This window comes from Salminus brasiliensis, chromosome 20 (genome assembly GCF_030463535.1).
Source record: "Salminus brasiliensis chromosome 20, fSalBra1.hap2, whole genome shotgun sequence".
NCBI lineage: Eukaryota > Metazoa > Chordata > Actinopteri > Characiformes > Bryconidae > Salminus > Salminus brasiliensis.
In genome coordinates, this window is record NC_132897.1 from 9,991,039 (window position 1) to 10,006,303 (window position 15,265).

At 40.9% G+C, this 15,265-nt stretch overlaps 1 protein-coding gene across 8 annotated transcripts in view; it reads left to right on the forward strand.

The window, feature by feature from the left end:
• The window catches only part of LOC140542051 (SMC5-SMC6 complex localization factor protein 1-like), a 39,105-nt gene that overhangs the window by 14,345 nt on the left and 9,495 nt on the right, over positions 1-15,265 (forward strand). For all 8 annotated transcript variants that reach the window (XM_072664884.1, XM_072664883.1, XM_072664885.1 and 5 more), the window contains 3 exons: positions 1,258-1,334; positions 7,281-7,373; positions 8,329-8,511. In XM_072664884.1, coding sequence (XP_072520985.1) covers positions 1,258-1,334; positions 7,281-7,373; positions 8,329-8,511 — 353 coding nt within the window. The remainder of the gene's footprint in view (positions 1-1,257; positions 1,335-7,280; positions 7,374-8,328; positions 8,512-15,265) is intronic.

Below are 15,265 nucleotides of genomic sequence, written 5' to 3' on the forward strand. Positions count from 1 at the left end.
GTGGATAATTGTTTATAGTGCTAATAAATAAAAGCTGAATAATAACAGTAGTGTGGGGCAAAAATCAAGATGGGAGGAGAACTTGCACATTACTGATACACAGCCTTAGTGGTTAGTTACATATATTTATTTATTAATTTATTTGCTGTGTCAGTGACTTGTTTTTTTTCTTCCTTGAGCAGTTCTTTCCAACTGCCAGTGAATTTAAAAATGGTTAACAACTGATGAACGTCAGCCAGTAAAGCAATGTTAAACTAAAACTACTGTATTATACAGTTTAAACATAACATATATAACATGACATCAGCCAATATCTGTTAAGATCAGGATCGCTATCAGTCACAAAATGTTCACATCAATTGGGCCCTAAGCTCTAGTGTGCTCTGCCTCAGAATCCTCATTTCCTCCTCCTCCTTCTCAGAATAAGTGTCCTCTCCCATCACCCTTTCCACCCACAGCAGTGACTCAGACAGGAACACACTGCCGCTCTTCCTAACCCATCTCCACCAATCCACCCTGCAGTGGAGGAGCACTCAGAAGACCATTTATCCACAGCCCCTTATAGAGACTGGGCCGCGGACTCCAGTGTAGAAGAGCGCCACCGGGCCCTTTAGATGGCTGTCTCTTTGGATAAGAGCGCCCTCCGAGTAGTCCCGGTGCGCTCTGCTGGTTGTTAGCCTGTAAAAGGGGGGATGCACTTTGATGCCTGTGTCTCCACTTTGGCCTGACAAGATGCTGCTCTCTGGCTGTTTGAGTGATACCGATCTAATGACATCTCTGGACCCATTTGTAGTGCTGCAGTGTGTGGTTTTTGGGGCAGTGCACACTTCTGATGCAGGGTTTCTGACACTTCAGAGGGTTTTTTTTTTGTTTCCCTCCATGTGAGATGTGTCTGCTGTGTTCTATGAGGTTTCTTTACTGATCAAATGATGCAGCGAAATTGTAGTAGAATGTCCCTCTTTTTTGATCTCTCACTTTTCTGTAGCCCCCTTTCTCTGTTTCTGTTTCTCCATCCATCTCTCGGCCATCCTTCTATTTTGCTCTCTCTCTCTCTGTCTCTCTGTCTCTCTCTCTCGCACTCTCCCTTCTTTTTCTCTTAGCTCGCTCTCCCTTTTGCTCTTTTTTTTTTGTTTGCTCTCTCATGCATTTGCTCTCCTCTCTTTCACGCTTTGCTCTCTTACCTGTACTTCCATTCCCCCCACATCTAATTCTACACTCTTAATATGTGTGTGTGTCTGTGTGTGTCTGTTCGTTCAGAGAGAGAGCGCGAGTGGGCGGCTCAGGCTCAGGGAAGGAGAATGTCCCGAGAGGTTTCCACAGAGTCAATCCTGCAGGTAAGAACACATATGCGCACACACACACACACACACACATATATATATATATATATATATATATATATATATATATATATATATATATATATATATATATATATATATACACACACACATACACATGGGCTATATATACTATATATATACACACATATATACACCACTGGGCTTTGTCCTTTTCTGTGTTTTCTCTGCTACCTTTACGTCTGATTGCTTGATAAGGACATTAAAATGAAGAGCCCCCAGACCATCTTCAGCTCCAAGATTAGTCTTATTTTCTCTCTTCTCTTTTGCTTTAACTGAGGAAAAAAAATGCTGTTGTATTTTGAGCCAAACCGCTTCGCCTGGGTCAAAAGCACCCCACAAACACAAATCACGAACACTCAACGGCAGAACTTGCAGAGCTGGCATTTACATGCTGCACACTGTGTGTTTGCCTTCGGTGCTTTGGTAAAGATGTGGAAAGAAAGCGGTAGAGGGGGAAAAAGCACAAAAAACACAAAAAAGCAACACATACAAACACAACGCTTGTCAGATCCCCAGTTTAGGAATATTAAACACTGCAATTAGGATTCTGCTGTGGGAGAGGGGGCGAGAGAGGGAGAGAAACGGAAAAGGGGGGTGAGCGCTAGCTTGTGGAGCTGGAAGTTTTGGTAATTAGGAGCCTGGCACTCTGAGTGAACCCGCCGAGGTGTCAGCGCTCATCTTCTATCCACCTGATCAGAAAAGACCCCAACGCCAGAGCAGGGAGCGGGGGGAGGGCATGGAGTGGAGAGAGAGACAGAGAGGTAGAGGGAAGGAGAGCCTTGCTTCCAAGAGACTGCAGGCTGCTGCTGCTCCTTGCCTTGTGTTGTTTTTGCACTACGTGTTCCCTATACTGATGTGCCGGGACATCAATTTTTGATGATGCATCCACAGGCTCTCAGCCATATACCGTATTTCTGAAGGTAGACAGACAGAGCAGTGTGTGTGCAGGTCTGCGACGCCTTGTTAACTTCATCCTGAGCCGTGTGACCACTGAATGCACTCTGCAGTTACTTGGCTTCGGCACCAAGTGAGGATAATATACATACAGTTGAATGCAAAAGTTTGGACACCCCTGGTCAAACGTGAAAAGTACACATCCTCCACTGAAAACACCGTTCTACATATTTAAATGAATGATATTTTTTAATTTACTGAATATAGCATCAGTATGTAAAATGTGGCAGGATTTTAAAGGTTTGTTATGTCCCAATACTTTAATTCGCTGTCCTTTTAACATATTTAATTTTTGTCCCTGTAAATAATGTGTGCTTATTTTCACTCACAAAAATCAACAAAACTTTTCATTTGCATATAACCATACATGGTACACTGTATGTCCAGATCATCAATATCTTATATAGTTCCTGTAGAGAAGTATTCCCAATAGAATAGGACTAGATAAAATATGAACCTATTGGCAGCATGTCTAAACCCAGGCGTGGGCTTAAAGAGGCATAGGGCATGATGGTATGATGAGGGAATTCTCTGGAATGATGTTGCTCCATACAGTATTTTTGGGAAGAGGTGGGGTGTTAATCATGCAACATACTGACCTTAGTAACACTTGTGTCGCTGAATGCAATCGAATCCTCACAGCAATGTTCCAAAATTGGGTAAAAAGCCTTCCCTGGACACTAGAGACAGTCACTCCATCAAAAGCAGGATAAACTCTTTAATACCCTTGATTTCGAAAGAAACAATGAATGAACAGGTGTTCTAATACGTTTTTCATTTAGTGTATCATTTGCATATAGTTTCTTTTCCTTAATATTGTGTTAATATTAGAATTTCAATGGACAAGCAGCGTTTAACAGCTCCCGCAACACTGAGATGAAACGCTTTCCGAGTGACTCTGAAACCAACATGATTAACAAAGGAATATTTTTCATCTTCTAGTGCCTGTTTACACCAGGCATTATCATGTGATTTTAGTGATCAGATTTTATCTCCCTCTTGCCCTCTCTCTCCTGTGTGTGTACACCCGTGCGAACCAGTATTACAGAGTTTGTTCGCTTGCGGCTTAAATAGTCTGTCACATTTTCTGATAGAGCTGTTACAGGAATGCCAGAACCATCTACAGTTCCACTGCATTGTAGAACCACCACTGTCACAGTCTCCCGGAGCAGGACAATTTTGATGATAGGCTGTTGTTTACAGGAAGTAAAATAAAAATGATCTACACGTTGGTGAGCTTTTTACGCAGGAAAGTAAAATCGGATGTCATCTGGGTCACACTGGGGACGCATTTTAATAACAAGTGTAAACAGAATCCGGTCAAATGGGATCCAGATACTGTTCACATACAACACAGGTGGCAGATGTAAACAGGACCCTCAATGATGTATGTGATTCGAAAAAAAAAGAAAAAAACAAACAACGGAATGAAATTAGGTTTTACATCACGTTGTCTTCTGTGACATTATTGGCTGGTTGCAAAGCAGGAACCCGATTACTACCTGACTATTGTGGACCCGGAGTTTGCCATTATCAGATTGCTTTAGTGCATGTAAAACACACTGATCGAATTACTGACAAAATCTGATGTCCTACAGTTATCGGATTATGAAGTGCATGTAAACAAACTCATTTTCTTGTCTTTTTTTTTTTCGGAGTAATTGATATTAATCGCGTGACTGTGATGACCCTACCACTCTAACTACCATGATTGTTATAGTGACTACTGTAACTGTATCTGTCAGTTGTTTAAGGGGTCATTTTAAAGGGGATTTCTAAGGGAATTTATTATTATTATTGGAGTTTTAAATAAAATGCATTTTTAAGTAGTTTTTGACCCTCATACTGTGCTTATCACATGTACTGTCCTGTAGTTCCACGCAGATTTATTTCCCATACCATTTGTTATGGTTTTACAACTTTGTCATAATTGACAGGTGATCAGGTAGAAAATATGCTATAATGGCAGAGGATCACTCTTTAGTCCACTCCTGACAAGTAGCTCCCTTCTTTAAATCATTAGCTTACTTCCAGCTAAGCTGTCATGTCTAGCATCGCACATCATGCAAGCAAACACACTCCTCCAGACAAGGGAGGAAAAAGACCCACATACATTTGACAACTCTGCTTAAGAGCGCAGTGCTGGCTAGTTGGGGAATTTATAGAAAAGGACAGGACAGATTTATCCTTTCCGTGCTTGTAAATGCTGAGTATGCAATTATCCTTATAATGGAGGCGTTGTGTCCAAATTGGAGCCATTAAAATGATTTAACTGGCTGGAGATTGGGTCTGGCATTTGTGAGGATGTGTACACACTGCGAGTTAAGGAATGTTTAATCACTGGGTTTTAGAGCCTATTAGCAGGAGAAAAAGGACCACGGCAAGCCGAGACCAGCCGTGATGCCAAGCAAGTCATTAAGTCATAGTTTTATTGCCTTCTGTTTGTTTCATTTCTTTACAATCGACTGCTAATTAGCTGGGTTTCAGTTTAAGCCTTTTTGAGAAATTATTTTCACACTTCTGGTTGGTTTGTGGTTGCTTGCACTTTTGTACAAGAATTAGCATTCACAGTGAACAGATATGAGGAGATTAGTGGCACACAGTTTTTTAGTGTTTCAAAATAGAAATAATAATAGTGTGCTTCTCTTGGACCGAATTCTCCAGTCCAAAAGTTGGGTTTTTTGGAGCCGCCAGTCGTTCTGTTACAGCGTTGGCGTTTGCAGTTGACTGCTAATTAGCTTGGTTCACTCACTGTTGGTTGGTTCTGCTTTGTTATTGAATTACCATCTTCAAATAAACAGAAATGTGAAGTATGTCATTTGAAAGCACTTTTTTTGGACCAAATACACTAATCCTACACTGTTTGACTCTGGAAGCATCCATCACGCCTACACAAAAAATGAATGTTCCTGAACAGTACTTGACTTGGATGTGTGGCTCTAGGAAGGCCTTTAAAATTTGCATAGATCCCTTTACTACATGTGGAAGCTTTTCAACCCAACCAAAACGGGTTGTTCTACAGTTTTTCATCTAAATACCCCAGTAAATAACCCTAGAATCTACGCTCTAGAAAAAGAAATAAGAGTTTATCTTACAATATCACTCCAAAAAGCTGTTCCATCCACACGGCCTTAAAAAACTAAGATCTGCGGAGGTTCTCTAAACTGGTTATTCTATGGCAGGGGTAGGGAGCTCCTGCAGTTTGGTGCTATTTTATTTCTTTATTTCTGCTCAATGACATTGGATTTAACTCCTCAGCTAAATACCTGGTTTAGTTTGAGTACTACAGCAGGATTCACCAGACTGCACACTGCTTGAATCTAACTCTCCGTTCCTCACCCCTGTTCTACTTTATCTCAAAACAACCTTTTCAACACATTAATTTTAAGACTACTTGGGTCTAGCAAAGGCATTTAATTTATGTAGCACATCTTAACATTACGTATTGGTTCTAAAAATGGGGTTCTTCACACCCATCTCATTTGTTCATTAATGGTTTACTAAAGGTGGCGGTTCTATGGCATCACTCTAGACAATGAACATTTTTGGCTTCTTTAAAAGTGTAATAACACCAGGATGACTTTAGTTTTCCATGCTCTGTTTCAGGAGAGCATGGCAAAAGGCTTGGGCCCAGCATGGGGTTCCTCGGTTTGTTTCTTGGTGGGCAGCACTGCACTGTTTAGCAACTGGCGTTTCGAGGCCAAGGTGGTTGGCCACAGCTGGCTACTTGTAGTGTGCCAGCTGCCTTTTTTTTGTTTGTTTGTTTCCCCTTTCTTTACGTTTCTTGTCCCTCTACCTGCCGGTTCCATGGAATACAGATGAAGTCCTTGAGCAACATTAAGCACATTTGGTCACTTGCTCCTTTTTTTGCCCCATAAAAGCTCATTTTTCGCGTTTGATCCCTCTTGAAAGAACGCTCTTGAAACGTAATGACGTCTTGATGTTGAAGGGGCTGTAGCATCTCCTCTTTTCCTTTTTTCTCCTCCTTCATCTAGAAGAAAGGGCACTGTCTGCCTTTCTTTCCTTCCTCTTTTCGCTCCTGATTTTTTTTTTTTTTTTTTTTTTTTTTTTTTTTTTTTGCCACGCTGGGTTTTATCGAGCTGGCCAAGCCTGGCGCCCTGGTGAGAGCTAGTAAAGCATTTATTAGCAGCTTTGCACTGGCGTATTATACTGGCAGCCACAGAGGCACTCATGCTTGGCCTTTAACTTTCTTGTGAAGTTCAGCCATACATGAAAAAAGGAGAGCAGGCAGAGCAGCCTCTAATATATTCTCTCCGCTTCATATTGTATCTGCAGAGGAAGGGGAGAAGAGAGAGAATAGAGGTGAGAATAGAAAATATAAATAAATAAAAAAAACAACAACAAGGGAAGCTTTTGCGGCTGGGCTTTTTGCTGAGGTGCTTTGCTGACTGAATATCACGTGGGCCCATTTGCGATGCCCAGTGGAGCTTTTGAACTGTGGATGTGTGAAAAATCCTATTGGAGGCTTTGTGCGTGGGCTGCGTACCATAACTTCAGCTAGTCGAAACAAAACCGGACAGGAAGGAAGCCTCTTTCCCCCTCGCACTCGCCCTCAACTTCCAGCAGCAAGTGTAAGTGTGGAATGTGCACTGTCTAACTGGAGGGGGGGGGTTATTGAGGAGGGGAGCAGATGGGGGATTTTTTTATTCCCCCGCTGAGTCTCCCTGTTCTCATCTCATCTTTCAGAAACTGACAAAAAAAATCCCCTTCATATATATTTTTTGAATTTCATTTTTGTTATTATTTGTAGGGATGCATGCAGAAATTGCAGGAACGCTATCTCACTCTCTTCAATGCTTCGCTGGCGTTTGGGGTGTTTCAGGGACAATGGGCAAGACACACCCTAATTTTGGACGATGCCCGGTTCAGTTATCCGCTCTCTCTCTCACACACGCGCTCTCTCTTACTCTCTCTCACTCTCTTTCCTTCATCTGTGTGTAGGGGAGACACTCCTCCATCGAGCCTGCAAGAGGAACCAGGTGGAGACGGTCCTGCACATCCTCAGCCTGCCCGGGACGGACGCCAACGTTAAAGGTAAGAGTCTTCCACCTCCCGAGACCCTTCCCATTCTGCACGCAGCGAGCGCATCGTTCCTGAGCAGAGAAGTGTACGTCATAGGTCTAACCTTAAAGTTAAACCATAAGCGTGTGTTTGGCAGCGGCGGAGTGGATTTCAGTTACTGCTCTCGCATCTAGCTAATTCCACACACGCCCTTCGCTGTTTAATTTGGATTTGGCAATCTGCCGCTTAAAGCGGTGAATTTTGTTTTGTTTTGGGGGTTTTTTTTGGGGGGGGGGGGGGGGGTTCTATGTTTTACGATTTCTTTTAATAGTTAGAAGTTATAGAACTGTGCATGAATAAACCTGGTTTAAACCGTTCCGACATTTTAAAGAAATTACCTTGGTTTTGACGAAAGAAATGCTGTTGTTGCTTTAAGATGATTTTGAGAACAAGGCCTGTGCTTTAGAACTGCATCACTAGTGAAAATGTTGCTGTGCATTTAAATGTGGATGACATTTGCGCTGCTACTATTGCATTATTCGATGGTCTAAAAAATGAGTATATTTATTCCAGTTTTAGAAAAGCACTGTACAGTGCTGATTTGGAGCGCTAGGGCTAGCATAGCAAATAAAACATGAACACAAATACATTTACAAGTAAGGTGAAAATACGTTTTCTTAGTCTTAATTTTGTCTTAGTTCTGCTTTCTCTGACTTTCTGTGCAGAACTCTATATATTATACATAAAGCCTGAGAATCGCTAACTGTTATGGCCTTGAACTGTCACACTGTCATAGCAACACTTTTGCATTTCCATTGTTTAATGAGTGGCTTTGTCTGTCTTTTCTGGCTGTAAAATGTATGTCTGTATGTATTTATGTATTTGTGTGTGTGTGTGTATATGTGTATATGTGTATATGTGTATGTATGTGTGTGTGTGTGTGTGTGTGTGTGTGTGTGTGTGTGTGTGTGTGTGTGTGTGTGTGTAGACCATGCTGGCTGGACCCCCCTACATGAAGCCTGTAACCATGGCAGCAGTGAGTGTGTGGCAGCCCTGCTGCAGCATTGCCCCGGCCTGAAGCTGGACAGTCAGGTGAAGGGAGTGAGCCCACTGCACGACGCTCTGCTTAACCAGCAAACAGACATTGCCAAAATGCTGCTACGCCACGCAGGTTAGTAGTCTAGTATTCTCTCTCTTTACCACACCAACACACACAAACGCACACATACCACCAAACAAACATGAAATGCACTAGTGTAAAATATCTGGGCTAAACAATAACCAAGAAATTACACTTTGTTATGATGCGTTTTTAAACCGTTTTAAACAAGTTCACACCATAATGCAAGTATAAAGTGTGTAAGACAAGCTAAATCTACAGATGGTGTGATAACACCTTTTGTTTACCAGTACCGATATTGAAAGCTTGATCAACAGATTCAATACTTTTTTTTAATAGTTCTACTAAGGTTTATAACATGTATTATTTACTAGTATGTGTTACTAGCATTTAGTCTCATCAGATCTCTTAATTGATGCAGACTAGCTAGTATTGTAGTTCACCTGAGTGTCAACTAGTAAGCAAGACTACTGTTGTCAACATGGGTAATGAGAATTGGATTGAACTGAATACAACACCTTGCAGACTCACACAATTTCAGATGCGTATTGTGCAAGAAGTTAGTTAATTAGGCAGTATGGGATTAAAGCAGTCAAGTCACATTTGAGGCAGAAACAGAGTCCTCACTGTACTATTCGTCCCGCCATACGTTCAGTGCAGGCATGGACTGCCAGATGTTCGGTCAGAAGACCAATTCAGCACCGATGTTACAGTTTTAGCAGCCCCCAACTGTCTGCAACACACCGCCTATTCTATATGTACATCAGTGTCTCGCATACACACTTATACTATGTCCAAATATTTATGGACACCTCTTCTAATGAATGCATTTAGATACTTAAAGTTGCATCCATTGTTGACACAGATCTACAGATTTGCGTGCACACACACAGCTTTTCTAGTCCCTGAACAAACACACTGCTGGCAACATCAGATTACATCACGCGGTGTGTGTGATGCAGTTCTAGTCAATATCAGACTATATATAAGCTGCAAAAATGATTTTTTTTGTTTGTTTTTGTGATGTCATGAAAACCAACTAATTTAGTCACCATTCAGCCTACAGCAGTTTAGCCCTGCCCATTCACACTAAAATGATAAGGACCTCTTTTTGGAGAAGACACTATACAAATGCTTAAGTCTGAGGGATAAAGAGAGGTTGAGAAATACTATGTAAAAAAAATCAATTGTTTAGTTAGAAAAATGTATAAAGTAGTAGATAAATGTAGGATATAGGCCCTGTTGAAAGTCTTACTTACTAATAACTGGATTCGAAATGGTCACAATTACAGTGTGTTTCCGATATTGTACTGATAATTACATCTTCACTTTTATCGGCCAGTTATACATCAGCTGTCAATACATCATGCAGCTCTTACATAAACACACAGTGCACAAGTTCCGAACATGTTATTCACAGATATGAGAACAGACTTATGCTCACTCACATATGCGCGCACACACACACACACGTTCAAGAGAATCTTTACACTGCAAGCACTTCTAAGAAATTGTATGAATTTCAAAACATTGAAAAATTCACTCATCTCTCCCCATATAACCTTTCATATGCTAACTGCTAAATCTTTCCTGTGCAGGCTGTTTTATGAGGTGCATATGTATATGCGGGGTATTCTCTACACATTGACACATTATAATATTATTTGATATTATTGTGACTCAAAGTCTTCCTGTGTTCACCCCATTCACATTCATGTTCTGGCTCCAAAATCCTATGAGAGTTGTGTCAATGCTCATTGATATGTAGCGGAGGAGGGAGGGGTGGAATGAAAGGAAAAGGCTCCATTTTATTGAGTGATGCCACTGAATAAGCACATGCACTTATTACTGTATTGTCATATGAGCATACAAAGATACATGAGATGGGAGAAGTCAGGGCTGCCCACCATTCACTCTGGTTCTTTCCTGGAAAAATGTTAGTCCACTGGAATAACCCATTACCACAGATCTTGTTTAACCCCTATGAAACGTATTAATGATCACAAATAGCTCATTAAAATAAGTGGAGGAATGTGAGCTTTGCTCTTGATCAGCAGCTCATAAGATTTGTGTTTGTAAGTGGTAAAGGACATATTTTATTACACTTTGAATTTCATTAAATGTTATTGCTGTGCTTTCCAAGTGGCGCAGTCATCTAAGCGCTGGCTCTATTATCAGGAGAGCTGGGAGCAAATTGGTCTCACTCTCTCTGGGTGGGAAGTATTGGGTGGGTGTCTGTTAGCTAGGTCTGTCCCGATAACCTTTTTTTTTTCTTTTTTTGATTATATTTTGTCCCAGAAATAATTGCGATAAATATTGCAATTATTGTTAAAAATAATAGTTATTTTAAGCTCAGTTTATTTCACCGATACAATGGTAATATAATTGCATAATAATGCAATTACACCCTTTCAAAGAGTGGTGAACCCTTAATTATTAATGTTAATATTAATATTAAGACCTAAGAATACAAAAATGTTGAAATATCCTAAATAAATACACAAGCTCTGGCATGTTAATGGACTCTCCTGTCAAAAGAAAACGCGATGGGAAATATTGAAGTCCACAAAAACATCTTGAGGGTCATGTCTGTATACTGTTAGATAAGTGAAATAATGTATTATTATTGTGGCAGGCCTACTGTTGGCTGACTCAACAAAATTGGTGATTAGTGTTGTCCTCCAAGCACAAAGAGCTGTTCACTTGTGACACTTCAGTGGCAGTTTAAACAGAAGCGGTTTGCATAAGCAGTTGGGGGCGGGGGGGGACTTGACAATGACTAAATAAATAAATAATAAAAAAGCATTTTAACGTTTATTTTTTATGTCAAACTGATAAAACTGGAAAAAGTCAAGCATGCAGATTTCAGTCGGCCGTTGCATGAGTTACAATATAATTAAGTCTGAAATTACATTTGAATAGTGAAGCGAACCAGGATCTACCGTACGTCTTCTTAAATGGATTAGATGAGTCAAGTGTATGACGCTCATGAAATTCACACGTGAGGTTTCTGTTTTTTTTCTGCTGCATGGAAAATCTTGTCAGGACAGAAATGTTTTTGGCGCGTCTGGCTGTTTGGATGCCACGTGCAATCGCTGTGAGTGAGCTTTGAAGTGCGCGACATGTGTCAACATACTGGAAGCAGGGCGACTAGACGGCGGTTTAGGGACGAGGAGGGGGTGGGGGGTGGGAGATGAAACGAGCTGTGACTTTCCCACGCGCCTCGACACCGCTCGCCGCTCTCCTCTGCTTTGACTAATTATAGTTAATTTGATTCCACTCTCCCATTAACACATGTACATATTCTGGCCTCAAAAAGTAAATTAGATTGGGATTGTTTTGGTCCCGGTGAGAACGTGTATTTTTTTTCCCTTTTTTTTCCAAGTCGACGGAGATTGGTCCAATAGAAACGACCGAAAAGAGGTCAGAGGAGGATGTTTGGAAAATTAAAAGTGTGATGTGTCTGGGAAGCAGACAGCTACTCAGTACTCATGATGTGCACGCACACACACAGACACGCATTGTAAGGCTGACTGTGCGCTACTCATTATTCTGTTACTGGCCATTGCTGTGGAAATGGGAAAGCCGATAGCAAGGTGGTGGATGATGCAGCCTAAAAGGATCACTGTTTTATGTAAAAAGATATGTATTAAAAAGGATAAAAAAAGTGTCTCCATTGAGCTGTGGAGCAGTGGAACTGTGTTCTCTGGAGTGGTGATCATCATTGCCTGTACAGTAGAGACAGTTACTCCAGCAAAAGCCGGATACTTTTTTGTTTTTTAATTCCCTTGATTTTGGAAGAAAGAAGGTATAAGCAGGCATCCAAATAATTGTATCCATATAGTGTATGAGCTTGAATTTTTTTGAATTTGAAGCTTTTAGTGTGCGTTTGTCATATTGTATTTAAAACACAGCTTTAAACCACTGTAACTCACACCCTTGAGTGGTGTGCTTTAATGTGGTATTCTCTAGGGACCAGTTTCCTAGACAGGGATTATGCCTAGAGACTGTATTGTCCTTTTTAATGTAAAATATCTGTTCCAAATGCTGTGTAGTCATGGACTAGGCTTAATCTGTGTCTGGGAATCTGGCCCTTTATGTCCAAAGGTATGGAGAGTTTCCTTATAAGTGTATTCAGTGGGTGTACAATACCTCACTCTACTCTGGGATGGCTGTATGCTGTATATATCTCTGGATACACACCATTGGAGCAGGGGAACTGCATCTAATACAAATTCAATTGATGGAGTTCCTAATCAGCATGCTCATGTGGCTGAACACAATCAAATACTCACAGCAATTTCCTACCATCTAGTGTAATGCCTTCATGTAGAGTATATGCTGCAGACTGCAGCAAGGAGGGAACACCGATGTCTACAGAATTATGGACGTAGTGAAGGTTTTTCTTATATTTTGTAAAGGTGCCTTTCGGAAAACTCAGGTCCTGACGGAAGAGTGAACGAAATCCGAAGGTCAGTCTGTTTGTCTGTGTTTTATAACAGATTGACATCTCGTCTCACTCTCCTCACACTCCAGAGTGTACTGTCAGCAGTACATAAAGGTTTGATGACAACCTCCATGCTTTGTTAGTTTTTCCCCCTGCTTCCCCTTTGCTATGCAGGCAGGATACACACATTCACCTTGCTCTAGCCGATAGTTCCCTTCATGGAGGCCAGCCAGGTCAACTGTTACAGTGCCCCAAACACAGCCCTCCTCAATCTGAGCATCTTCCCAATGAAATAATAATGTCTGCTGGAGGACACAGGGGGTGTGGGGGGTGGAGAGATGAAAGCGTAGGCTCAGCCTTCCCCTCCAACCCTGGGGCACTGGCAGGCTGAACGCGCCATGGCTAAGGGTATTCTCACCCTCCTTTGTCCTCAACACGCACTCGCTCATACCCACAAACACACTACAAGCTCTGCTACCCACTCTTTAACCCCTTAATCTTTAAGAGACCCATTTTGTGTGTGTGTGTGTGTGTGTGTGTGTGTGTGTGTGTGTGTGTGTGTGTGTGTGTGTGTGTGGGAGAAAGATCACATTGTTAGGATAGACCAGCTTGATTTTTTTTATATGTACAAGTGATCTTTTGACCAGCATCAGTTTCTCGTTAGGACTGAGTGGTACTTCTCCTACATTCTAAACAGCTGATATAAAAGAATGCATTTGTGGGTGCAGCATGGATAGGTCATTTAGTGTGATGGCAGTTGGATCATGCTAATTGGTGGCTGTATACTTTCATTCTCTATTAGCAACATTAGCATTTTTAAGGTTTTAATTGGAATGGAACACAGCACAGCCCCAGTATTCCAAGTCCAAAAAGCCAATGAAGCCACTCTGAAGGGGAGTGAGGGTGGGCAACAGTGAAAGAACCTTTAAGCGGCAGCTATGAGCCTCGCATCTTAATGGCCAAGCAGTGGCTGTGAATGCAGCCTTTGGAGCAGGGTTTGAATGAGGCAAGGCTTGGCCGGCTGGCATGGCTTTGGGACGCTCCGGGTTGTGGGCCAGCTTCTAACAGACTGCTGGGGCTCTCTTGAAAGCAGGGGAAGAAGAGCTGTTTGCATAAGGGAACCGAGGCTGAGCTCACCACTGACAAATATTCAGCTAATTAATAGAAGCCTGTGATCAAGCAGATTATCATGATGAACAGATAGATAGGTTGGCAAAAATAGACAACCAGTGTTCAGTAGTGTTTCCCCTACCATTAAATAGACCCATGTCGGCCAAGAAGTCACATGCCGGCTGGGATTGGTGAGATACAGACATTAGGATATAACTGGCAGGGTGGGGTTTTCGTCCCAGTGTTCACCACATTCCCGGTATTTTAAAATAAAAGTTGGCTGGTTAGACCATCAGTATGATACAGCAATGAACTGGTCAAGATAAAAGGTCAGTGTATCTCTCTCTCTGTTCCTCTTCCTCGCTTTTGCTATCCTCTACAGGTGGTATTATTTATAGGTGTTATTCATATGGAGTATTTGCTTCTTTTATTTGGGTTGTAGCCTCATTATGTTATTTATTATCCAACCAACCAAAGTTGAAGTTATTCAGATATTACTTAACCTTCACATGTCCCTGTAACTGTATTAAAAAAATACAGCTTTAATCACACACCTTTTGGTCTATAATAGTAACAGAAATTCCCAGAAAACTCAAATATTAATTGGTAAGGTTTATTGAAATATGGTGTTGCACGTCTTGGTAAGAGTTAATAAAATATGCCAACCCAACCAATGAGAGCTCCCCCTTCTGGGAGTCTGCAAATGTAAGCAGTCCACTATCTATAGCATTCTCAAGTCCTAATCAAAAGCTGACCTATTTGCTTTAGTTTGCAGATTAAAACAAAAAGCTCAAAAGAGATAAGCTTTTAATTAGGATCTGAACAGTGCTATAGGCACGTTTTCTGTTTTGTTGAAACAAAACTTCATGTCTCAAAATAAACTTTGTAGTAGAAAAAAAAGTCTTGACTTTAAATGCAAGTTAATTTAGCATTATTTAATTGTACATGACTTTCATTTTGGAAATGTTGATGCTGTTTAAAAGACAGCTAGATATTTCTAATTCTTTAAAGAAATAAAAAAAAGAGGCATGAAAAAGTATTTTAAATGTTTATTTTTGGTTGATTTCTGAAATTGGTTTCAACATTTATAAAAGCATAAAAAAATGTACTTAAAAAAAACTTACTTTTAATGATAATAAAAGTATTGCCTCATTTAATAAAGGCCTTGAACAAATGAGTACAAGGATTAGTTGTTTACTGATTTAAACAAATAAAAAATAAACAAAAAATTATTCACAAAGCAACAGG